We start from the raw sequence: 24243 nt of genomic DNA, 5'->3' as shown, positions 1-24243 counted from the left end.
GCACGTCTATTGGTACATGCTTCAAAGTAGCCCCAGGCCCAAAAGTCCATTGAGTTAAGATCTGGCTGCTGGGAGGCCACATTTCCTTAGGAACGTGAGTAACCGTAGGATCCAAATTAGCCCAACTTTCAAGCTACCCTTAGACACGGAGGCTCTTATTTAGACCACAGTTGAGCTAGAACGACGTTCTTTACCTTTTTAAAGTTTCAGCTAGGGTTGTGAGCGCAACCCATAGTATAAAATGAGTTTTAAAGTTCAATATGGGTCCCTGAAATCAAGAACCGAGAAATTTTACGGTTTTTGGCGTTTTTTTACATCTCAAAATCTGCCCCGTTTAACTTTGCTGAAGTACTACGGCCAGGCCATTTCAGATAGAGCGCTCTAGTCTTTTCTAGTGCCTTACTTATGTATCTGACAGTATCCCCAGCAAGTTGCATAACTCTACTTTACCTACAGATGGGCTGAGGTCAGATTTAGTGGGCCCTAGTCGAGAATCCAGATTAAACCACCGGCGCATTTAGAATCTGACTTGTTGTACATATGCGCGGCCAGCTCAGTGCACACGTCCATCTTCGTCCAAAGATTTTTTTGTGCTAAAAGGTTATTACCTAAGCTTTATATAGTGGGGTCAAACGTCCTGATTGGTCAAGTAGTTTTGACGCTATAGGCCGTTTAAAAAACGTCCCGATTTATGTGCCGCTCCCTGTACTTAAGTAGAGGATACTGTTTGAGGAAATACTTACATTTTTAGGACTTATTTATAGAGATGCTTCTTTTATAACACTGTACTTTGTTGTCCTAGGCATTAGTAATCCTAAATTCAGGTAAATAGGATAATTATAACACATAAAAATCAACATCATATAAAAAAGTACATCACAAATAGATGTACGTAATTTTGGTAATGAATATAGAGTTGCTATGCTTTCTAAATTGTACCTAAGTATTCTAGGAATCACCATACAAAGTTAGAAATCGATGTGACAATTCTAACATGTATAAATTAATGAAAATAACTAACCTTGACGTATGACGGACGTACAGAACCTAATCATAGAAAAGCTTTGCTTATAAAAATTGTTTAGTTAATTTCACATTATTTATTCTACATTATGGAACATGTTGTCAAAATAAAAACAAAATATTTGTCATCATCAATAAATTAATTTTAGATTTAAATATAAATCTTAAATTATAAATAGGGTGTCTTTCTTTATGTATGTATTTATGGTCAATACTATCTCAAAAACGGCTGGACAAATAGTTCACCAATTCAGGAAGTTTGGTATTAAACCGAGAAGAAAAAATATCTCAGTCCTTAAAGGCAAGAGGCAACGCATTTAGTAATATGTTAGTAGAGATGTTACGGATAGTTTGGATAATAACCATTTCGTAATTAATGTGTAAATGGCACTTAGAATTCGAATTTTGATCTGAAATTTTGCATGAGTAATCCTTGGTAGTTCTATTTTCCCTAAATCGAACAAAAAGTCGCCAGCCGTTAGCTGTTACTTTTCAAACTTTTTGTTCGATTTAGGGAAAATAGAACTACCAAGGATTACTCATGCAAAATTTCAGATCGACAATTTTTGTATTTACTCCGAACAACCTGGGTTTATTTTTTATGAATTTAAATTTTTGTTTATACGGCGAACAACCTGGGTTTAATTTTGACACAGAGTAATTTTACATATAGTTTTTTTTGTTGAAAATATCTCTATAGCTTTAAATTCTATATAGGAGGTGTGACTTCCCATTACCTCGTAGGGCGAAGCCACTAAAGGCCAAGGGCGAAGCTGTAGTAGTATTATATAAATTAAAATAGAATTTATAAATCTCTGATTCAAATAATTACAACATTCATTCATTCGCAAATCTCAGTCATTTCAATAGAGAGAAGATCCTCAACAAATATTTCTTCTTTAATTTCTTCTTTAACATCAACTTCTTCACATTTAATTAAACTATTATATACTGAAGGTGGATCTGTATTATTACAGTTTTTCAGCATTTCTAAATGTCCCGGGGATTTATTATGTCTTGATAACCTTGATTTAGTGGCATAATTTTTGTCACAAATTTTACATGAGAATGGCTTCTCGCCAGTATGAATCCTTTTGTGACTAGTCAAATCATTCTTCTGGTTAAATGTCTTTTCACATTCATCACATGAGAAGGGTTTCTCACCTGTATGTATTCTTTTGTGTTTTGTGAAACTGCTCTTTTGAGTAAATGTCTTTTCACATTGATCACATGAATATGGTTTCTCCCCAGTATGGATTCTTTTGTGATAAGTCAAAGAAGTATTCTGAGAAAAAGTTTTTTCACATTGATCACATGAGTATGGTTTCACACCCGTATGAATCCTTTCATGCTGAATTAAGTGACCACAGGTTGCAAAGGTTTTTCCACATTGATCACATGTGTATGGTTTATCGCCACTATGAACCCTTTTATGAACGGCCAAATCACTACTCTTTGTGAATGTCTTTTCACATTGATCACAAGAGTATGGTTTCTCACCAGTATGAACCCTCCTATGAACAACCAAAGAAGATTTATGTGCAAAATTCTTGTTACAAATATCACAAGTATTCATGCTGACTTATCCTCTCTCAATCTCCTGAAATTATTTTGATATTGATTCCAATATTTTCAAATAAACAATTTGTTTACCCAATATCCAGGTAAAAAACTAAAACAAGAATAACAACTTCCATAAAAGCAAAGCTAGAAAACAGACGGTCAGACTAGCAATAAAAATTGTATATGACTAATGATTACATCATATAAATTGTTGTCAATAATAAACAAGGATGATAACATTCTAAAAAGAAAAGCTTGACAAATCATAAAATGACTGCATTTATATTGTGCACAGAGTTTGATATGGTTTTATGAACTCCTTTACATCCCACTTTTATTTATAATCGTAGAAAAATTTAGCAACTCCTATATTTTTAATAGTTCTAAATTAGTGAGAATGAGCTGAGCTTAGATTTCATTAATTTTGGTGGTAAATATAATTAAAAACATGCAATATTCGGATCTACTGCAGTTAACGGTAAAATATTGCTGGTAACGAATATTGCTAAAAATCTATGAATTTAAAAGGCTGCTAGCTGCCAAACCGATGAACGTACAGATCATGCCCGCACACTGTTTTAAGCGGCATAAGAAGGCCTACAATTAATCTGGAATAGCCATAAATCAATAATGCATAATTATCTCGCAGTGCAGAGAAATGCGCGAAAAAGGCCAATTGTACGCGTTTTTTCTTCAGTGAAGCTTTCCCTGTGCATAATTGAATCTTGGCTATTCCAGATTATTTGTAGGCCTTCTTATGCCGCTTAAAATGGTGTGCGGGTATGATTTGTACGTTCAGCCGTTTGGCAGCTAGCAGCCTTTAAAATTAGATTTTCAGCAATATTCGTTACCAGCAATATTTTACCTTGAACTGCAGTAGATCCCAATATTCTAGTTTAAAGGGACTGCCATGGGCACCTGCGTTGAGCCTACTATTGAATGCCTTTTTGAATATATTATGTTGAAATCTTGGAAACACAATAACACTAGTGATATACTTTTTCTATGGAATTTTACAGAACAAGAGTTGCAGAACAAATATGTATATGACGCAGAGTATGTTTTAAGGTGCGTGGAAAGGTCTAGAACCCAAATGACACCAACCCCCTGGAGTTTCTATTCAGTTTTTAAAAAATTAAAATTGATAAGGTTGCTAAATCCACTTTAGATTGCAAGTAAAAGGTAAAGTGTTGGAGGGTGTTAAAAAGGCTAAAAAGCTCAGGAATATTATCTCCCCCCCCTCTTCTGCTACAAAAATAATGCACCCAGTTGTGAAATTCATTTGACGTTAGAGTAGGGGGTAAGTACACACCTAAATTTGCAGGAGAGAAATGTCAAAATTTACCGGATTTGTAATTATAAAGGGCTTTGAACCATGGCGCAAAGTTTTGTGAGTGCCTATAGAGGTAAAAATATAATACATTTCCTAAGTTTTTGTAGGGGGTTGTCACCTTTTTTACGTTCTTGGGAGGGGGTAGTCACTCTAACTAAGAGATATGACCATATTTCCTCTCTGGGATAATTCATTATTAATAATAAAAAAGTGAATAACCTGTATGTTTGTAAACAAAACTAGTAGAAAACTTCTTTCTTAAAAATATCTATAAGCTGTGCATTTTTCTTTGTTATGAGTTAATCTGAAAATAATATACCTATCTACATTAGACAATTATTTCATTTACTCTATAAGATAAATAAACAAATAAATGATTAGTTTTTACACTGGAAAAGATAATAATTATTTGTATAAAAAAATAACATATTAATGAAACATTAAATATTCACATAGCAATTGAAATAAATACAAAACTCAGATGTTCTTTTGATTTTTGTCAAAAATCTATTACATTTTTCATAGCTTTTGTTTTATTGTTGTAGTACTCTGTAGAGTCCAGGTAGGACCATTGTCAGAGGTTTACAGAATCATCTGTTCAAATAAATATCTAGTCTTTTATTAAAAATGTTTAAATTCACTGCAGTTTTCACATTATTTGGAAGTGAATTCCATGACTTTGCTGCTCTGGTACTAAAAAAGTTTTTGGTAATTTCTGTACATTTGAAATCAATCTGTAATGAATTTTCACTATTAGTGTTTCTTTTGATGTTAAAAAAAAATAAATAATGTTTTCCTTTAATTCTTGTGCAGCCTCCCCATAATTTATAGGGTATTTTCACCCGCAGAAGCCTAGGGGAGGGTTCGCTTATCACAAATATATACTTTCAAATCCTGGAAAGAGCTGTTAAAGTCTTTTTATTATAAGACTGCCTTAAAATTTTGACAGTTCCTCAATTTAGTAAGTCCCTAAAAGAGCACAGTAAGCTTAAACTGGGAACCCTCCAACTCCATTTATCTACTCCTGTCCAACCTACTTGCTGTTTATCAAACCAACTAAATCTAACAAACTAAAACTTAAATATCGAACCAAATGAAATATTATTTTAATTGTATAGTAAGCTAGTTTATTATGTTATATATTATTATTTAATATGTATAACTGCAGTGCTAACCCTTAACCTACTAACATGTATAATTTTTTAGTTCATATTTACTTATTTATTACGTATAATTTTTTCTGAAAAATGAATAAATCTATTCAACAACACAATGGGAATAAATCCTGTAAACATTTTTATCTTATGACAAATAAATCTTTATATTTCTATTTTATGATGAACAATATCAATTTTATCTGCATCATAATTCTGTTGACAAGAAAGAGGATCTTCTAATTCTTGTTTAATATTATTCTCAATATTGTCAGCTTTCATATGGATAGAAGGAGGATCTTCTATTTCTTGTTTAATATTTTCCTCATTATTGTTAACTCTCATATGGATAGAGAGAGGATCATCACCAAACATTTCTTCTTCTTTAATTTCTTCTTTAAAATCAATTTCTTCACATTTACTTGAACTTATAGATGGAACTGTAATATTACAGGTTTTCATCATTTCTACATGTCTAGTGGTTTTATTATGATTTGTTAATGCTGAACTAGAGATATAATGTTTGTCACAAGATTTACATGAGTATGGCTTCTCACCTGTATGTATCCTCTTATGTCTAGTCAACATACCATTTTGAGAAAATTTCTTTTCACATTGATCACAAGAGTATGGTTTCTCTCCAGTATGAATTCTTTTGTGTTCATTCAAATTTTCATTACGAGAAAATGTCCTTTCACATTGATTACATGAGAATAATTTTTCACCAGTATGAAATCTTTTATGTTTAGTCAATACACCATTCTGAGTAAAAGTTTTTCCACATTGATCACATGAATAAGGCTTCTCGCCAGTATGAATTCTTTTATGGACAGTCAAATTACTAATTTGAGAAAATGTCTTTTTACATTGATCACACGAGTATGGTTTTTCTCCAGTATGACTCCTTTTGTGGATAGTCATTTGACTACCAGATATAAATGTCTTTTTACATATATCACAAAAGTGTAGTTCCTCACTTGTATGAATCCTCCTTCTGTGGTTAATTAAAGCACACTTCCAATTAAATGATTTTTCACATTGATCACATGAGAATGGCTTCAACTTAGTGTGAACGTTCTTATGACTGGTCAAGTTCCAATCAGTTGCAAAGGTCTTTTCACATTGATCACATGAGTATGGTTTATTGCCACTGTGAACCCTTCTATGAACGGTTAAATCACTACTCTGTTTGAATGTCTTTTCACATTGATCACAAGAGTATGGTTCATCACCCGTATGAACCCTTCTATGAGCAACCAAGTTAGATTTCTGTATAAAAATCTTGTTACAAATATTACAGGTATACTTGCTGGTATATCCTCTTTCACTCCCCTGAAATTATATTCATGGATCAATATTAATATTTCTAGGTAAGCAACTAAAACAAGGATGCCAAAACGTATAAAAGATTTTATTATTCAGCTGTTTATTTAAAGAATTTTTAATATGAACTTACATTTTTAAGGCTTTTTTTATATGACAATTGTTGTCAAAAAAACTAAATAACCATTTATAAAAGGGACAGACATTCTTTCTAGGAACAACTTTACAGATATTATGCTTATTTAGACATCATTTTTAATTTACTTCATGTCAAATGATACCAAGTTTCTTAAGAGCTATAATATATATACCTTATGATATAAAGTAGATCCGTTTAATGGATTTCTCTGTTTACTATTCATAGTTATTTGACTCAATTATCAACCTAAAATATAAACAATAGTTAACTCTTGTTTATTAATAAAACCGCACAAAATCTCCGCTCATTTACTTTCTAATGATGCTCAAGGCGAACTTCTCACACTTTTGATTAGAAACTGGACAGGCAATTTTTTTTGTTAAAAGGTTGTTATGTTACTTTAAAATGAATAAAGATGCTGCCCGGCAAATTATTATTTATCAATCATTATTTGACGATTGATTTGTCATATAAGATTAATAAAATGTAGTGGCTCAAAGAAAACAAATGTTAACTTAATCTGTACAATGTACATGACAACTAGGGGGATTGGTGGAAAGGGTTCATTCATATTGTATCAACCAATAGGCACTTGGCGGCTGGCTATATAAAAACCGCGGCAATCTGCGCTTCAGGATAAAATTTCAAAATATAAACATATTTCTGTTAATAGAATAATGCTTATAATAAAGTAACAGGATGTTTGTTTATCTGTGTGTCTGTACCAAAGGATCTCGCTAACGGCTGAACTAATCAGGTTCTCCTTAACAGGGTAGCTTCTCATATGTCCCAGGAAGGTTTATAACTATTTTGGGGGAGGGTACCACCACCCTCCCAAGAGAAATCATCCCTAGAAAAAATTAACCCCCTCCAAAAAAATTTAATTAAAAAAAAATCCAATCCCCCACTTTCTCCCTCAAAAGTGCAAAGGTGTTATAACAAAGCTTTCAAAAATAGGTGATTTGAGCAATTGTGACACTAGGAGAGGTATAACTCTTTTGTCCGTTGCAATCAATGTTTTCTGTAAAATACTTTTATTTCGAATTGAAGATGAAATTGACTTATTATTAAAAGAAGAACAAGCTTGGTCTCCAGAAATCTTTAAATGGCTCCTGTAACCGCAATTTTTGACTTAGAGACTCAAATTTTAAACTAAAGCTTTTTTGACATATTATTTTATGAAACCCCACCGCTGTTTTTTCGCCGAATGCTGCGGCTGGCAGCTGGCCCTAACCCCTCAAGAAATTAGCATATATGGCAAGTAGGGACATATCCTATAAAGCAGAGCCAAATTGGTCCAACAGTTAGCTAACTTTTAGCTTTATGTAAAGGAATTATCGGATTCAGGTAGACTTTGCTATGCGCTCTTACCATCATCTAACCCACGATTGTTACACAACTCGTAGCGCATTCGCTCGTCGTCGGGGAGGTGATAGGTTCGAAACTCGGCTTAACACCGCGTCATAACTAAAGACATTAAAAATGGTTCCTACTGCTACTATGTCAGGTGCGCGACATTAATAGTTAGAGTAGGGGGAATGACTTGGCCCAAAACAGGCGCAACTCATTTATGCACAGTTAGGCCTTCTCAGACAAAGGTCGTGCAATCAAAGGGTTGGTTGTCTAATGGGCGTTACTTGACCTAATACCACGGGTGTCATGGACAGCATCTCTGCCCACATGAGGTAATTGTACCATCATCAATATGTCCTGTTAAATCTTTGATAGTAAAATACTTATAAATTCCAAGACCAATTAATTTTACTTTACAGGAAATGCAAAAACTTAGCTAGGTACCTAATCCAACTTTTTAAATTCGGTATTATTTGCCTTTTCTGTACAGAAAAGTTGAATACCTATTGATTGAAGATTTTCTGAGGATGTGAAAATAACCTAAAACAAATAAACAACTTATACCTAAATCTTGAATAGCTAAGAACAAAACACAACGTGCACACACAAACTCAACTGAAACCAGCAAAAAAACTATTATTGTTTGGTTTAATTAGACGCACACTTCTTATTTATACTAATAGCTTCGTCCCTAGCTACTTGAAGACAAAAAAAATCTTGAAAATCTCCTGAAATAAGTACTGAGCCGACCGTAAATATATGCAAAGCTACATTAAAAATCAAATTCCAGTCTAGCTATTACCCAGATCTTTAGATACAGAAATACAAATTTATTGTTTTATGTAACAGGATTAAGTCTTGACTAATAAAGATTTTTTTCTTACAGGACTCCGAATCCATTTCGTTTCCGCTGGAAAGAAGTTGATTCTCAATAGTGTTGAAATTAGATATATCTTATGGTTTGCATGTGGTGTGTGCGGAAAACTTCTAGGACAAAAGCACCAAGTGAAGTATCATTTACAAATCAATAGAATTTTAAACATTTCAGGATAATTTTTAAGAAACATTTGTAGTAGGAATTAAAAAAAACACATTAGGTTTATGTAAAAAATCATTCTGCCTTATTGGTTATTTGTCAATGCTAAACTCATGTGAACTATATGATTACTCGCTTTACTCTAACCTAAACTGTAAAGAAACAAAAAGGGACTACACTACACTTTTTCCTTTTTTTTTATAAATTAGTACAGATTTGGAAGGCCAATGTTAAAAATTCTTTATTACATGCCTATTCATATCTAATCTACAGTTTATATCTGTTAATATAACATTTAAAGCATTACTACTGTAAGTACCTTTACTCGTTAAATACCTTTCTAGAACCACTGCTTTGCAATACTTGTACCTGTAGAAGTAGTTTTCTTTTTAGTTTTTTTCCTCTAAAATTTAATATTTTCTATATGCATATTGTGACTGTCTGAAAAAAATACAAAATTATAAAAATACTAAATTCATCCACCAAAATTGAAATAATCAAATGCATTTGCCATCATCAAAAAACATATCAAAGATACACTATTCTACATACTGAGCGTGTTTGTCTTGATAAACATCAGATTTGGAAAAATATATTTTTACTGTGTGTGGTTGATGATTAGTTAATTCGTGATTTGAAAACATAAGAAATGTAGAAATGTAATTTTTTTTGAAAAAATAAGTTTAATGAATAAAAACTACCTACTACTGCCGGATTAAAATTGAATCAGCATATTTTTAATGCGCCACATGAAACCTTTTATCTATTGTACATATATTTACCTACATAACTATAAAAAGTGAAAACATACAGAATGAAATTATATCCAAGTTATAGATTAAATTTAACAAAATTGTACTGGAAAAAAAGAAAAAAGTAAAATTGAATCTTTAAAGCTAAATGAAATATACCAGAAAAAAAAATATGAACGGCATGATGAAGCAATATTAAATTATACCTACATAATTATGTGAAAAAATTACAGCTACAATGTTAAGAAGCCAATTTGTAAATGTATTTTTAAGAGTTAATCAAATCATCATCAAATCATCATTACCTAATAATCATTGTTTTCGATAGCAACAGTATAGAAAAAAATATAGCTTATAATTTGTAAAAAAAGCTAATTTATTAACTTTTTTGGTGGCTTGTTTCATTAAAAAAATATCTTTGCTATTGCTGGCAACAAAAAAACTGTGCATGATCCTTAAAAATGCAAAAACACAAATATTACAAAAAGTACTTAAAGTAGAAATATAAAAGAAAAAAATTATTTTTTTTATATTTCTTACAACAAATTGATATACTCAAGCACTGTTTTCTAATGCTTTTTCTTCTCTCTTCTTCTTACAAGTTGGTTTGTGGAACTTCCAGTCAAGTTTCTGACAAGCTGGAGTACAGTACACAACAAAGCTACAAGCCCCACACTTCTTCACTGTAGATACTTCACATTCTGTACGCTCACATTCATTCTTTTTTTTAGGGCAATACTCTCTCATCTTGACAGCATACTCTAATGAGGAATTTTCCTCCATCTCAGATCTAATCTCAATTGCATCCTCATAATCCCTAGGCTTGGCATTGTATTTCAACAACAAATCAATTATACTCCATCTGTGTGGCTTTGAGGCTAATTGGATACAAAATAGATTGAGAATACTTCCGTATTGAGTGATACAATTTGGATTAGCCCCATATCGAAGAAGTATTGATACAATCTTCTCAGTAGCATCACATGTACACCAGGGGGCATGATAAAGTGGTGTATTTCCAAGTATATCATAGGCATTAGAATCCGCACCAAGTTTAAGAAGTTTTTCCAAAATCTTGACTTGTTTGTTTTCGTTTTTTCCATGATACATCATTCTGATATCCTCTTTATTCTTTTTAGTGAGATAGCCACCTGATTCTATGTAAATCATTCTTCTTCCAATGATAGGAGCAAACAGAGGGCTGTACTGTGGATTAGTGTGGCCCAAATGAAGGTCTAAATCGCTTTTCAATGTGCGGAATGTAAAAATAGGTTATGTATTGTTTGTAGATTTTAGCCCTATAATTGATTTTAAGAAAAAATCTATCGCTATTTCGTCAAATGCATATTTATTTTCACCTTAACTTCCCCAAATTAAGAATGCCTTACACCAAATATAAAGCAAAACATCAAATTTTCTGTCTGTTTGTTTACAAACATTGAAATAAAATATTAAAATCACCAGGAATAAACATATGAAGAAAGAAAGTATAAAAATTTATTTTTGTACAATTACAATAATTTGGGAAAGCTAATTCATACTGCAAAATCATTGAAGAAAAATAATTAAAGATAAGCCTTACTCTTTATTCCTGGTTTAATAAAAAACAATCAAATTATTTTTTGCAATATTAATTTTTTTATTAGTATGCTTTTTTTAAGTTGGATATGAGAATAAGTATATTACATATTTTTTTTACCTTCATTTAATTTTTTTATTTTAGTAAATTGTCTCTTTATTGGCGACAATGACTGTTGAGCCATGAAATTTATTAAAAACACTTTTTCCTATTTTATGTCTTTAAAGCGTATATTTTTTAGAGTTTTTCATCATTTCTCTTCTCATAAGACTAATAGCTACTGTTTTAGTTCAATTTCTTACACAAATTATCAATTTAAATAAACCAATGTTTTTAGACGTTTTTTCGGAATTATTCGGCAGGAATGGCGGTTCTGCCTACTTTTTAAAATTGCTTTATATTTGAACTCTTGTTACATTATTTTAGGTTGGCAGTTCTTTAATTATTTCTTGTTAAAATCATGAAAATATGAAGTTTTTGATAAAAAGCTTAAGATTGAAATTTCGAGATCAATTGACATTGTAGAGAGGTCTAGTTTTCACTAAAAGGTCTACATTTGAGCCGGTAACAACTTCAAGGTAACCGCAAATTGATATGGTAAAGATTTAAAAATTCATGTTTTTTTGGGCCAGTCTACTGTGGATATCCCTCTCTTTTGTTCACTGTATTCTTCAGATCCTCTTCTGACAGTTTCTTGATATGTTCAATGAAATCACTATAGTTACCAAAGAACATATGAAAGAAGAGGTCACTGTAATATCCATGACCAACAAAATTATATTTGCTACCTGGGAGATCTACATTTGGTATCAAAGTGTTCAATGCTATATATTCAGTGAATGATGAACACTGATGAACAACTGGATTTTCATAACTTTCCTTTGGAGGATTCTCCCTTGATTCTTTGATAAGATTATTAGCTTTATTGGCACTCCAATATTGGTTTAAAGAAGCAATAATTACATCTTTCCTATCACTAGCACTGATATGTTTAATATCATGTAATGAAAACGGAACATGTTCACCTTCAACTGGTTTGTGCTCTGAATGAATTTTTTCCAGTTTAGAGTATAATTCTTCACAGGAACAACAATCAAACAACTTTAACCATTCAGCAATAAAATTGTACGCTGTCGCCATTGTTGATAAAGGAAGGATGTTAACTGTCAGCTAAATACACAGTTCCAAATAACTGAAAAACATTTTTAAAAGTAGTTAATTTACAACATTAGGTAGGTACCTAATCTTTTTTTTTCGTAAAGATAAACTTGATAAAAGGATGCATTTTTAGATGCAAACCTCCCACCCCCCATGGTCGAAAATATTAATATTTTTTTGTCATTTAAAATCGACCCACTCTAATAGGTTACTCCATACAACGTCTGGAAATTATCATTCTAATTCATTTGACCAGAAAAAAATTTAAAATCCAAAGGAAATCCAAAATTTAAAAGTGTGATGGACACAAACAAACTATTTGGAGACCATTTGTTTGGACGTTCATTGGACCAAAAAATACATTCATTCAAACATCACAGGCTGTCTAACAATTATTTTCGGAATAATATCCCCAAGAAAAATGGACAATTTACACAATTTCATTTAGATAGACACAAAATCATCCTTATGTCTATGTATTATACTTAAATATGCTTTAAATAGTGAGAATGTTAACAAGAAATTTCAGCCGATAAAGTCACGTTTTCCAATTCCTTTTCTTACGGACGGACGGATTAGATTGTAGCATTACTACTAAAAATAAAACATTCAAAAATTTAAAATAACCTGTGGATCTTAAGAAGTTTGGAACGATTATCTCCCTCTGCTTAGCACCACGTGAAAATTTATGACTGAAGATGGCTGTTAAACAATCCTAAAACAAAAACTTATATTACGTTTTAGACTCTTAATCTTGACAAAATCTTTATTTAGTCTTCACCCATTCTATCAGGTACGATGCTCAAAAATGGACGACTCCTCCCACTAAAAGATATGTGTTTTACTGTTCAGAAAGGGATGGAATTAAGGAGGTGGGGGGGGGGGGCGCAGTAACATCTAAACTTAAACTGTGAGCAAAATTGAGCAAAATGGTCTAAATATTGAGCTAGATTCTTGAAACTTGGTACATAAGTCTAGTCCAATACTACATCTAAATGAAAAAAAAATCCATTTTTTAAATTTTAGGTTAGGTTTTTAGGCCTTTTTAGTCTACTTTGATGTAGAAACTCACTTTTATTGTTTTTTCTATCATAAGGACATTATTTAAGATGATTTAGCAAGTTCGGAACCGAACTCAAAAAAACTATTATTTGATATATGACAACAAAAACTTTTGTAAATGCACTTAACCCCTGCGAGCCACCCACCTAGACCGCTGGGGTCAATCCCCTACTTGCTGAATCATCTTAAATAATGTCCTTGTGAATAGACACTTCAGAAAAAAACATTTAAAGCTAAGTTTCTACAACGAAATAGACCAAAAAAGGCCTAAAACCCTAATTCCGCAGGGTTTTTCTTAACTATCCTAACCTAAAAATAATAAAATTTTAGATTTTTTTGTCATTATATGTAGGACTAGGCTTATGTACCAAGTTTCAAGAATCTCGCTCAATATTTAGACCATTTTGCTCACTATTTAAGTTTAGATGACATTGCACCCCCCCCCCCCATCCTTTATAAATCGCATAAATTTTGCGGCAAATACGAATCATATTGGAAATAATGGAATTATTATTTTCTTAATAATTTGATTTAAATAGGATTTAAAGGATGACAACATAAAAAAAAAGTATAAAAATATCAAAAATTTCCGGAAATTTTATTTTAATATTTCTACCAAATCAAATTGTAAAAATTTGACCAAAATACTAAAGTATGAAATATAAATAAAAAGGTTAATTGGCTTGAAAGCAGTCCGAACACTGGATATTTTAAACTTAGTTATGCTCTTTAATAAATGAAACATTGACAAAAAAATTTTAAGTACTCCTATCAAATATGTCGTGCTCATGAAATAAGGGGGGGGGGGGGGGGAGTTTTGACACATTTGCGTAAACCTGGCACCTAGGCATTATCTTTGGACTGACAGGATAGGTTATTAATAATAAAATCATTCTTATATGATGAATTTCACGAAGTTTTAAGATTTTTTGGATGGGCCTCCAGGTTCCGGAGCTCCAGGCCTCCAGGTGGTCTCTGTACAGGTAAAAATGAAAAAAAAAAAATTTTTTTAAGTTACAGGTCAACTTATAAAACAAAATATGCATCTTATTTAATATTATTCACATATTTGAAGAAAAAAGACGCATACCTATTTTGTTTTATAAGTTGATTTGTAACTTAAAAATTTTTTTTTTTTCATTTTTACCTGTACAGAGACCACCTGGAGGCCTGGAGCTCCGGAACCTGGAGGCCTATCCAAAAAATCTTAATACTTCGTGAAATTCATCATATAAGAATGATTTTATCATTAATAACCTATCCTCTCAGTCCAAAGATAAAGCCTAGGTGCCAGGTTTACGCAAATGTGTCAAAACTTCCCCCCCCCCCCTTATCAATTCTACATTATATATTTTTATGAACGAAGCATCACTATTATCAAGTGCCAAAAATGTAAGATTAACCTTAAACAACACTGCATGAAATACACCGCTCTAACTGCTAAAAGACTTCCACGAGTAGGCCTAATACCCCGAATTTGAAGCCTCTAGCTATAATAACAAAAGTTAAGTTTAGTCATATTAAAATGACATTTTAGGGAGTTGAAAATCTTTAAAAGTTCCCAGCCTTCATATCAGAAATTAAATTTTACCAGCTTAAAGCAAAATTATAAGCTTATTTTAAGCACTAAGTTAGAATGCCAATAACTAATTACATTTTTAAATAAAAAACATCCCAAAAATAGTCAAAATCTATCAAAAAAATTCTGTGATCAAACATTAAAACCAGGAATAATTAAAACCTGGCGGCGAAAAAAATAAACAAATATTTTACTAATAAAACTAGGCTTTCTTTAAATAGTAGGTTTCCTGCATTTAATAAATTTTTCTTCAAATTTTCATACAATTTTGTTTGGACGTACGTATATATTTACATTTTGATTAATAAGTTTTGACTCTCTGCGAGTGTTAATGTTTGTTTGTCCAATAATCTGATCTTAAATCATCGCTTTTATAATTGTTTAAACTTGTTTTTATATAAAAATAACCAACTTCTATTTATTTGCTAAACTTAAATTCCTTGTCTTTTCTTTATCTTTTTGTTTCTACTGACTTCTTGAGTCTTATTTCATTTTAAATTAGGTCTGAAAATAAATAAAATAAGTTATTTACTAACACAATATTTACCATTACTGGATATTTACATCCCAAGATATTAAATTATTGAAAGATCATTATATTAAATACCGAGAAAATCAACATTTAATCAACAGGGGTTTGAAAAAAACATAAGATTTAGACGGAGAGACAGACAGTAGAAAATAGTATGTTAAAATTTTACAAAATAGTAGGTACCTATGAAACAGCGTGCATTTAAAACACAATAGTTTGCATTTTTAACACCATAGTTAAGTTCTAAAAAAGGGGGGGGGGTCAGGTGTGAACTTCTAAACTAAAAGCTCTTGTAAATGTAAAGTTTTACTTCACATATATTAGAAATTAAAATAAGTATAAAATTAAATATTTACAATTTATGATGATAATACTTAAATAAAAAATAAAGATATCAAAAGCATTCCTTCTTGATATAAGCCTAAAACATAATTTGTGATTGTTTAGTAAAAATACTTCTGACATAATCAGCAGATAGCTTTTATGTTATTTGTTTAGAAAAATGCTTTGCTTCAGCTTGTTTACTTCGTACGAATGCCGCACTAGTTGTTTTCATCTAAATGTCGTCTTTGAAAAATAGTTAGTTAAAATATACTACGGTATATTTTCCATAAAAAAAAGATTTATTATTTGATAAATAATTACATATTTTCTCTATAAACATTCAATTTATTTGGCTGTATAAAATTCTGCTCTTCTTCTCCTATTTATGATATATATAATTTTCTATTGCCGCCCTTGCGCTGCCATATATGTACATTTGTCCTTGTTCTATGAATAAGGTCTGTACGTCCGTCCGTACGTAATGGTTAGCTATTTCGTCAATTTAGGTATATTATAATTGTCTTAAAACAAAAACAAGTGGAAAATATAACCCCCATTCTCTTGCCAAATGAAAAGATTTTCTTTTTATAGATAGCACTGTGTTTTTTTAAGCCTAACTATGCACTATGGGGGCCCAAGCCACGGGCTTTATCTAAGTAATGTAAGCCAGCGGCTGCGCCCCTAGAGGCCTACAGAGGGACTTGATTGGGGAGGAAGAAAAAGTAAATTAAAATTTCTTTTGAGGGTGGTTGTACTTCCCCCCAAAAATAGTTTTAACTTTCCCAGGCTTTGAGAAGCTACACTCTGTAAAGGATAACCGTATCGGTTCAGCTGTTAGCGAGTTCCATCGGTAAACAGACAGACGTAAATATACACAAAGAACCTTGTATCTTTAATACAAAATAGGACGATGTCCGTCTGTCTATCTGTCTTTCCGTCCGTCTTTCTTATGCTTAAAATCTCGGTGTCCACTGAACCGATTGGGCTCTAACCTTCGGGGAATATACCTACGGGTCCTGTGATGGTTTTAAGCTATTTTTTGTAGGGTGGGACACCCTCCCCCCCACCAAAAAAAAGAAAAATCCCCCCCTTCCTCAAACAAAATTATTTTTAAAAATTTAAATTAAAAAAGTGTTGTCGACTACTCCCCCCCCACTACAAAAAAAATTCCCCACCCCTAAATTTTCTTTACCTTTTCTTTTAAATCTAAAATTTTTTCAAAATATAATTTTGAAAAGGGAGGGGGAATTCCCATCACCTCTTGGGGCGAAGCCTCTAGTTATATTATAAAGGATTAATATTGTAGTTTCTACTCCTGTTGTACTATGTTCTAAGTTGTACTATGCAATAAGTCAGATTTTGAGCAATAATATATCTTTAACAGGTTGCATAGCCACTAGCCTAGAGGGTCTGCATATCTTAGGGGCTATGTTTAAGATAAATATCAACCCATGACACGAATGGATATACAATTTAAAACAACTTTTTGGCCGTCAACTCGTTTTATTGATTTTGTGCTGCAGACAAAAAATAATTACCACTGTTATTTTGGCATGACACCACCATACATATATTTTAAGATACTAAGTTGGAAGAAATCTGAACATAATTTAAAGCTAAGTATTTCTAATTGGGTAAATTCCATCTCTCTCAAAATGTATTAAGACTATAATATGTGACCAGTAGCGCAAACAAATTATTACTAGGTATGTTCGTCCTTTTATGTTTGATTGCTATTAGACCGAAAGAATTCTACAAATTAACTTCATTTACGTACTAAGAAAACACGCTTGCAACACATACTTTATCACATGTTACGGCTCTTTTATTAAAGATTTATTTTTCATACTATTTATCCCTCCCTTTTCTAGCGGGGGCGGGGGCGGCAGACACTCATTATTGTACTTCACCATAACCTTACGGAACCTTTTAATTAGCTTGGAGTGGGGTAGGGTTTAACTCAGCTAGATTTATTTCTGCACAATCTCGGGGTGGGTAGTACAATTGAAACCCCCATTTAGTGGATTAAATTTTCTATAGAGGGGGGATGGACACTATTTCATAGAAATAGTCAGAGAGTTGTATTATAGCCCCCCCCCCCCCCCCGCCCCAAGTTTACACCTGCTATAATAATTCTACTTATTTAAGTAATTGCCAATGTATACTATCATTTTTAAAACCCACACCCTTTATTACACTGTGTTATGAACAACCCCTAACAATAGAAATAGAAGAATAGAAGCATATTCTGAACCCCTTTTTCGTCAAATCTAAGAAGGAACATTTCTAGCAGACAAAAGTATTGTTTACTTTCGACTCAAGCTGATGTGGATTCTTAAAAAATTATAGACTCGCTACTCGATAGCGAGGCAAAATTATTGTTGTGAAAAATCGTCCAAAAGCACATTAAAAATCTACAAAAATTAAACAAAATCATATGTTAATAGCCCTTTAATATTTTATTTAATTTTTGTAAATTTTTTTATAGGATTTTGGAGGATTTTTCACAAAAATAATTTCGCCTCACCAGCGAGTAGCCAGCCTAACTTGTTTTTTAAGAATCCACCTCGTTTCGAAGCTTTCAAATTTAAACGAAATTTTTGGGCAATTAATTCTGATTCCGCAAAGCTTTCTTCTAAGAAAATATACTGTTTACAGCTGACTTTTAACTATGTATGAAATGAAAAAAAACATGCATTCGTAACCAGATGAGTACAAAATTTCAACCAATGAAATTAAATGTATGTACCGATGCGATTCTCCTATTAGCTCAATCAGACATTCCCTCTCTTTCTTAGTACCTTTATTCCCCTAACATACCTTACACTAACCTACATTAGGCCTATGTAGTATGTAATCGGGGACTTATAGGTCAAACTTGAGCAAAGGGTTAAATATTCTAAACTAAAAATAAATAGGAAAATAAAAAAATATTTTAATATATTTGACAACTTCAAACATAATTTTTTCTGATAAAAACTTTGTGATATTTCTAACACCAAGAAAACTAAACCCTGAAAAATTAAGGTGGTTCATATTATTAGGTCAATAACTTTAACTTATTATTACCGTTCTGGTTAGTTTTTAATTGACTTTCTTGGCGCTAACATTACAATACGGAAATGTAGTTGGACAAAGTGTCTAAAAATTCTGCCATTTAACGTCATAAAAATGAGAGATTATCCATCTCTATTTTAGGGGTTTTCTTTCCCACTTTTCCTCTTATCTCCAACATTTTTATGACGTCACATGGCTGATTTTTTAGACACTTTGTCCCTCTATTACGGAAGATGAATCAAGTTACTTCTTAAAGTATAAACTTGCATAAAATGGGTTCCATTGGAATTCAGCTCACACGGGATTCAACCCACAAAATTCAGTCCAGCGGGTTTTAACCAAATGGAATTCAGTCCAAACAGGATTCAACCCACACGGGACTCAACCAACAGAATTCAGTCCAAGCGGAATTCAGCCCAAACGGGACTTAACTCATGGAATTCAGCCCACGCGGGATTCAACCTACGGAATTAGCCCACAAGGGACTCAACCCACAGAATTCAACCCCCACAGGATTCAACCCAATATAGATATAAATTTCTCAATTTTTTTCTAAATAGTTTTTTTTTAATTCTAGGTAAAATATTTTTATGAAAAAAAATCAGAAACACAATAAAAAAAATTATTATATATTGGGTTGAATCCCATGTGGGCTGAATTCCGTGGGTTAAGTTCCATGTGGGCTGAATACCATGGGTTGAATCCCATGTGGTCTGAATTCCGTTGGGTTGAATCCCGCTGGGCTGAATTCCTTGGGTTGAATCCCGTGTAAGCTGAATTCCAATGGAACTAATTTATCTTTACTTACTGTTCAAGTGAAAAAGCTTTGAAATATACCTAATCTGCTTTTTTTCAGAGAGAGGAAATGTTGAGAAAAGTTTTCATTTTATTGATGGCTTTAAATATTGTTGTATCTAGGGTAAGTTTCTTAATTCAAACTATCTAATCTATTTAAAACTAGTTGTTTTACTCCTAGCCTCTAGGAGATTGTGGGGAGGCAAGAAAAATAGTCTTAAACCACCCTAAGATATTTACAAAGCTTTCTTGAAAATTATAACCAATAAACACCAGTATTTTTCCGGGGTAATTCTTTTTCTAGGGACGATTTCTCTTGTGATGGTGGTAGTACCTTCCCCAAAAATAGTAATAAACCTTTCTGGACCTACCTTTCTGAGAAGCTACCCTGTAATAGAGAACCATATTGGTTCGCGAGATCCTTCGGTACACATATTTAAACTTTAACTTAAAAAGTTACAGCTAAATCTAAATATTTGCAGTTATAGCGTTTTAAGATTTACAAAAAATTAACACGATAGTCAAATTTAATTAATATGGCATATAATCTACACCCTCAAATATCTTATCAATGTATTTTTCAGCGTTACACAGTTAATTCAGCGCGCCAGTATGAAAGAAGTTCACCTAGCCGTTACACAAGTTATAATTATGAAGGTAAAATTTGCAGGCGTTTCTATCTTCAACAAGGATGACAACATCCATATAAGCGGAGCTTTAAAATAAGGACAAACGAACATTAACACTTGTAGAGTGTCAGAACTGAACAAGCAGAATATTAATGCATAAGTTTAAACAAAATTTTAAATATTTTTTTGCAAAACGCCTAAATACATGATACCGTTTAAGAACATACTTATATTTTTAGGACTTGATTATAGGGATGCTTCGCTTATAACATTTTAACTTGTTGTAATAGGAATGAGCAATCCAAAAATCAGATGAATAGAATAATTTAACATACAAAAAAATGTTTTCACAATTTTTTAAAATCAGTATGTTTCAAATGGACGTACAGACTTTCTGATTACGTTTACAGAGTTGCTTTACTTTCTAAATTGTACCTAACTGTTATAGGAATCATTAAGCAAAGTTTAAAATCGATTGGACAATTCTAACATTAAAATAATTTTTTTCATAAAGCGTTTTACCAACAAAATGGCATGGACAAATAATATGTATGTAGAATCATAGCAATTGAAAAAAACCTTTTATTTTCTTTCAAATGCAAATTACACTAAAGGCTGCGCCAATAGTATTTAAGAGCTTTGTATTTGAAGTGGGTGGAGGGAACTGAATAATAGCATTAAAGTTTCCATTAACTGGAGAACTCATTCAGTACGTTTGTTAGCGAGATCATAATGGATAAACTAACATCCTCAATAGTAATACCCCACATAATAGGATAATTGATAATAGAATCTTATATTTTCCTTTATTTTTTTTTGCAGGAAGCAGAAATTCTAGACAGATGATTCTACCTGGTGGATATTATAGACAAAACTTAATGCCAACAATTCAAGGTAAAATTAAAAGAACATTATAAAGTAGTACAAGAAACTTCTTAAATACAATGAGCGTTAATTTTTAGCATTTTTAACAATTCTTTTGAAGCTTTTTAGGGTGCCTATGAAAAATGACGTCATACTGGCCTACCACTGGTCAATTAAAATGTTTACTGGCATGCCATTGGTAATTTAGTCTGGCCTTTCATTGGTCATATGTATTGTATGACGTCATTTTTTTTATAAGATCGCTAAATGGCTATTAGCTTCAACTAGATTATCACAAATGGAAATCTTTGCAATAAAAGTTTTTTTTTTCAGGTCGGAATGTTCCTCTTGTACCAATGGGCAATATTGGCAACAAAGTTGTCTATGGTGTACCCAGACAATATATGACAGGTAATAATATTCATAGTGTACCAATGGAAAATATTGGCAACAGAGTAGTCTTTGGTGTACCCTTACAATATATGACAGGTAATAGTATTCATAGTGTACCCATTGGAAATAATGGCAACAGATTTGTCTATTGTGTACCCAGGCAATATATGACAGGTAATAGTGTACCCATGGGAAATATTGCCAACAGAATATTCTATTGTGTACCCAGTGTATTCTTATTATTGCAAACTTTTCACTAATGAAAATTTTTTTTTTGTTTAGAAGAAATGATGCCCTTCTTTAGAGCTATGGAACTTAGATTTTCAAGTCCAGGTAAAGAAAAATCAATGTATATGTTTGGTTTTCATCAAAACTTTGGCCTTTTTAAAAAACATAATCAATTTTTAAAATGGCTTTTAATAGGTTATTTTAGGTTAGGTTTGGTTATATTGGGTTAGGTGACCACGGAAATGAAAAATCGCCCAAAAATTTAGAAACATAGACATTCTACTATTATAGTTGATATTGTTGTTTGCTAACTTTTGCAAATCTTTTTTTGGTATTACAATGTAAAATATTTACACACGGACATTTATGTTTAAAAGTATGTGGAGCCAATACTTTCAACACATTTAAAAACAAGGATAAGAACATCCATAAAAGCGAAGCACTGAAACGGTAGGACAAACGGACATTAACACTTGTATGGTGTCAGAACTGAATAATCAGAAAATAAATGTATAAGAGTGGAAGCAAAATTTAAGTAAATTTGTTGGAAACTGCTTGATACAGAATAATGTTTATGGCCATACTTACATTTTTAGAACGTGTTTATAGAGTTGCTTCGCTTATGATATTGTACTTTGTTGTCCCAGGAATCAGTATACCAAAAATTAGATCAATCGGATAATTAGATCACATAAAAAAGTAAAAAAATCAACATGTTTAAAACGGACGTACGGACATTCTGGTTATAAATTATGATTAAAGGGTTGCTTTGCTTCTAAAAATATATTAATTAATGTAGAGAATCTTTGACATATTGAGTATATATCTTAGCAAGCTATAGTTTTGCTAATAATAATATTAATCTAATTAAACCAAAATTTCTTATTCAGGACTGAGCAGTGAATACCACGGAGATATGGACATGTGTTTTATTCCCACACAACAACAAACTCTAATTCCATGCAATGCGCTTTATCAAACATATTAGTAACAGGGGTTTTCCAGGTTTAAGAAATAAATAATAAATTCAACGTTAAACAAAGTCCATATTATCCTGCTGGGACGTCATAAACTTCGGGAAAGGGGAACCCCATTTCTCCCATCTCCCTTTAAGAGATTTTCTTCCCCCCTTCCCTTCTCATATCCCGAAATGTATGACGTCACAGCAGGACAATATGGGCTTTGTCACATCGTAAGTATCAAATTTTCTTTCATCTCATTGTACTTAAACATTTTACGAATCTAAAATACGTTCAGAATAAAGCTTGAGATCTCAATAATAGGGGATATGCCTACTGATCATACAAAGGTTTTTAAGCTATTTTCCTGTAGAATGGGATACTCCCCCCCCCCCCCTCTAACAGGCCAGGGGAGAAGCAACGAGTTTATTTTTTATAATAAAGCAAAACATTTAAAAGCTTTTTAGATAATCAAATTTAATCTTTATTTAAATGTAATCATATTATATGTATATTGTATAAGTAAAAATTCTTTTAATAAACTGCTTTAAAACTATAATTGTCAAAATGTATTTGAATATAATATGTATAAAATTTTGTTATTGTTTCATTTTCACAAATATAGTTCTATATAAACATTATATTTTCTTGTACATGTTTTTAAAAGTGAAGCTTTCCTATGATTAGGGTCTGTTTGTCTGTCCGTACATACGTCACAGTTAGCTCTTTTCGTTAATTTAATAACTACGGGAGCTGGGTTGTTAAATTGTCACTCCCTTGTTTAAAATTGGAGTCATTGTGTTAGCGATGACCACTTTAAAGCCACACTGTCGTCTTAAATCTTTTCAACATTCTACATATGTCATGTCGATATTAGATCATTCAAGACCATTATATATAGTCGACATGAATGTCGAAAAAATGTTAACAGTTTTGACAGGGGTAGTAAGGAAACTAAATTGTGGTACAAATTTTTCTCGTATTCATTCGAATCCGGTGGATAGGAACCGGTTCTCATTCATACGAAAAAAAACTATGTCTAGCATCGTATTATATCCAGCTTTCTACGAATATAAAAATGTACAATCAATTAAGAATAAAACCAGTTTTTAAATTGTTTATTTTATATCCGCGGAAAGCCGTTTATAATACGATGCAAGAAATAACTAATCTATATCTTTAATCGTAACAAATCTACTCTACAATTCCAAATGTCCGTTCGTGTGTCAGCGACGCTTCAGGCTGTTTATTAAGATAGACGCGAAAATTTATTTTGTAAAGTTCCGCTGACCAAACATCTAATCAAAACACCCTTCGTCCATTTGTCTCTCTGTACGAAACACGCTTTACTCTTCTGTTATTTGAGACAGAAATCTGATTTTTAAAAGCGAAGCTTTTCTATAATTAG

The 24243-nt window shown here is 32.0% G+C and overlaps 4 protein-coding genes and 1 long non-coding RNA gene across 11 annotated transcripts; 1 reads left to right on the top strand and 4 right to left on the bottom strand.

Moving 5' to 3' along the window:
• Window positions 1-1085: 1085 nt before the first annotated feature.
• On the bottom strand, window positions 1086-4240 carry LOC145314130 (uncharacterized). Of its 6 annotated transcripts, none has more exons than XR_013877639.1 (3): window positions 4139-4240; window positions 1553-2623; window positions 1086-1433 (listed from the first exon to the last, which is right to left on the bottom strand). It is a non-coding gene; the product is annotated as an uncharacterized LOC145314130 (long non-coding RNA). The 6 variants fall into 6 exon arrangements; XR_013877638.1 differs by having other exon boundaries at window positions 1563-2623; XR_013877640.1 differs by having other exon boundaries at window positions 1086-1413; window positions 1600-2623.
• An 860-nt stretch (window positions 4241-5100) lies between these two features.
• On the bottom strand, window positions 5101-9367 carry LOC145314128 (uncharacterized). 2 transcript variants are annotated; one of them, XM_080153923.1, is made up of 3 exons: window positions 9294-9367; window positions 6708-6781; window positions 5101-6405 (listed from the first exon to the last, which is right to left on the bottom strand). In XM_080153923.1, the coding sequence occupies exons 2-3, from the start codon at window positions 6756-6758 to the stop codon at window positions 5239-5241; spliced, it is 1218 nt and encodes a 405-aa protein (XP_080010049.1). In that variant the 5' UTR covers window positions 6759-6781; window positions 9294-9367; the 3' UTR covers window positions 5101-5238. The 2 variants fall into 2 exon arrangements, with proteins under 2 accessions (XP_080010049.1, XP_080010050.1); XM_080153924.1 differs by having other exon boundaries at window positions 9261-9345.
• Window positions 9368-10231: 864 nt separating this feature from the next.
• On the bottom strand, window positions 10232-10846 carry LOC145314873 (uncharacterized). The gene has a single exon (XM_080154953.1). It carries the CDS (start codon window positions 10844-10846, stop codon window positions 10232-10234), a length of 615 nt encoding a protein of 204 aa, XP_080011079.1.
• Window positions 10847-11615: 769 nt separating this feature from the next.
• Window positions 11616-14961, bottom strand: LOC145314127 (uncharacterized). Its single transcript, XM_080153922.1, has 3 exons — window positions 14879-14961; window positions 13041-13128; window positions 11616-12447 (listed from the first exon to the last, which is right to left on the bottom strand). Exon 3 carries the CDS (start codon window positions 12393-12395, stop codon window positions 11889-11891), a length of 507 nt encoding a protein of 168 aa, XP_080010048.1. The 5' UTR covers window positions 12396-12447; window positions 13041-13128; window positions 14879-14961; the 3' UTR covers window positions 11616-11888.
• A 4866-nt stretch (window positions 14962-19827) lies between these two features.
• LOC145314126 (uncharacterized) lies at window positions 19828-22870 on the top strand. The gene is made up of 6 exons (XM_080153921.1): window positions 19828-19886; window positions 20347-20419; window positions 21214-21285; window positions 21589-21666; window positions 21931-21981; window positions 22767-22870. Exons 1-6 carry the CDS (start codon window positions 19833-19835, stop codon window positions 22862-22864), a joined length of 426 nt encoding a protein of 141 aa, XP_080010047.1. The 5' UTR covers window positions 19828-19832; the 3' UTR covers window positions 22865-22870.
• Window positions 22871-24243: the final 1373 nt, after the last annotated feature.

Source organism: Acartia tonsa, chromosome 3, assembly GCF_053477335.1.
Source record: "Acartia tonsa isolate MP-2025a chromosome 3, ASM5347733v1, whole genome shotgun sequence".
Classification (NCBI taxonomy): domain Eukaryota; kingdom Metazoa; phylum Arthropoda; class Copepoda; order Calanoida; family Acartiidae; genus Acartia; species Acartia tonsa.
This window is presented reverse-complemented; position numbering and strand designations above follow the sequence as displayed.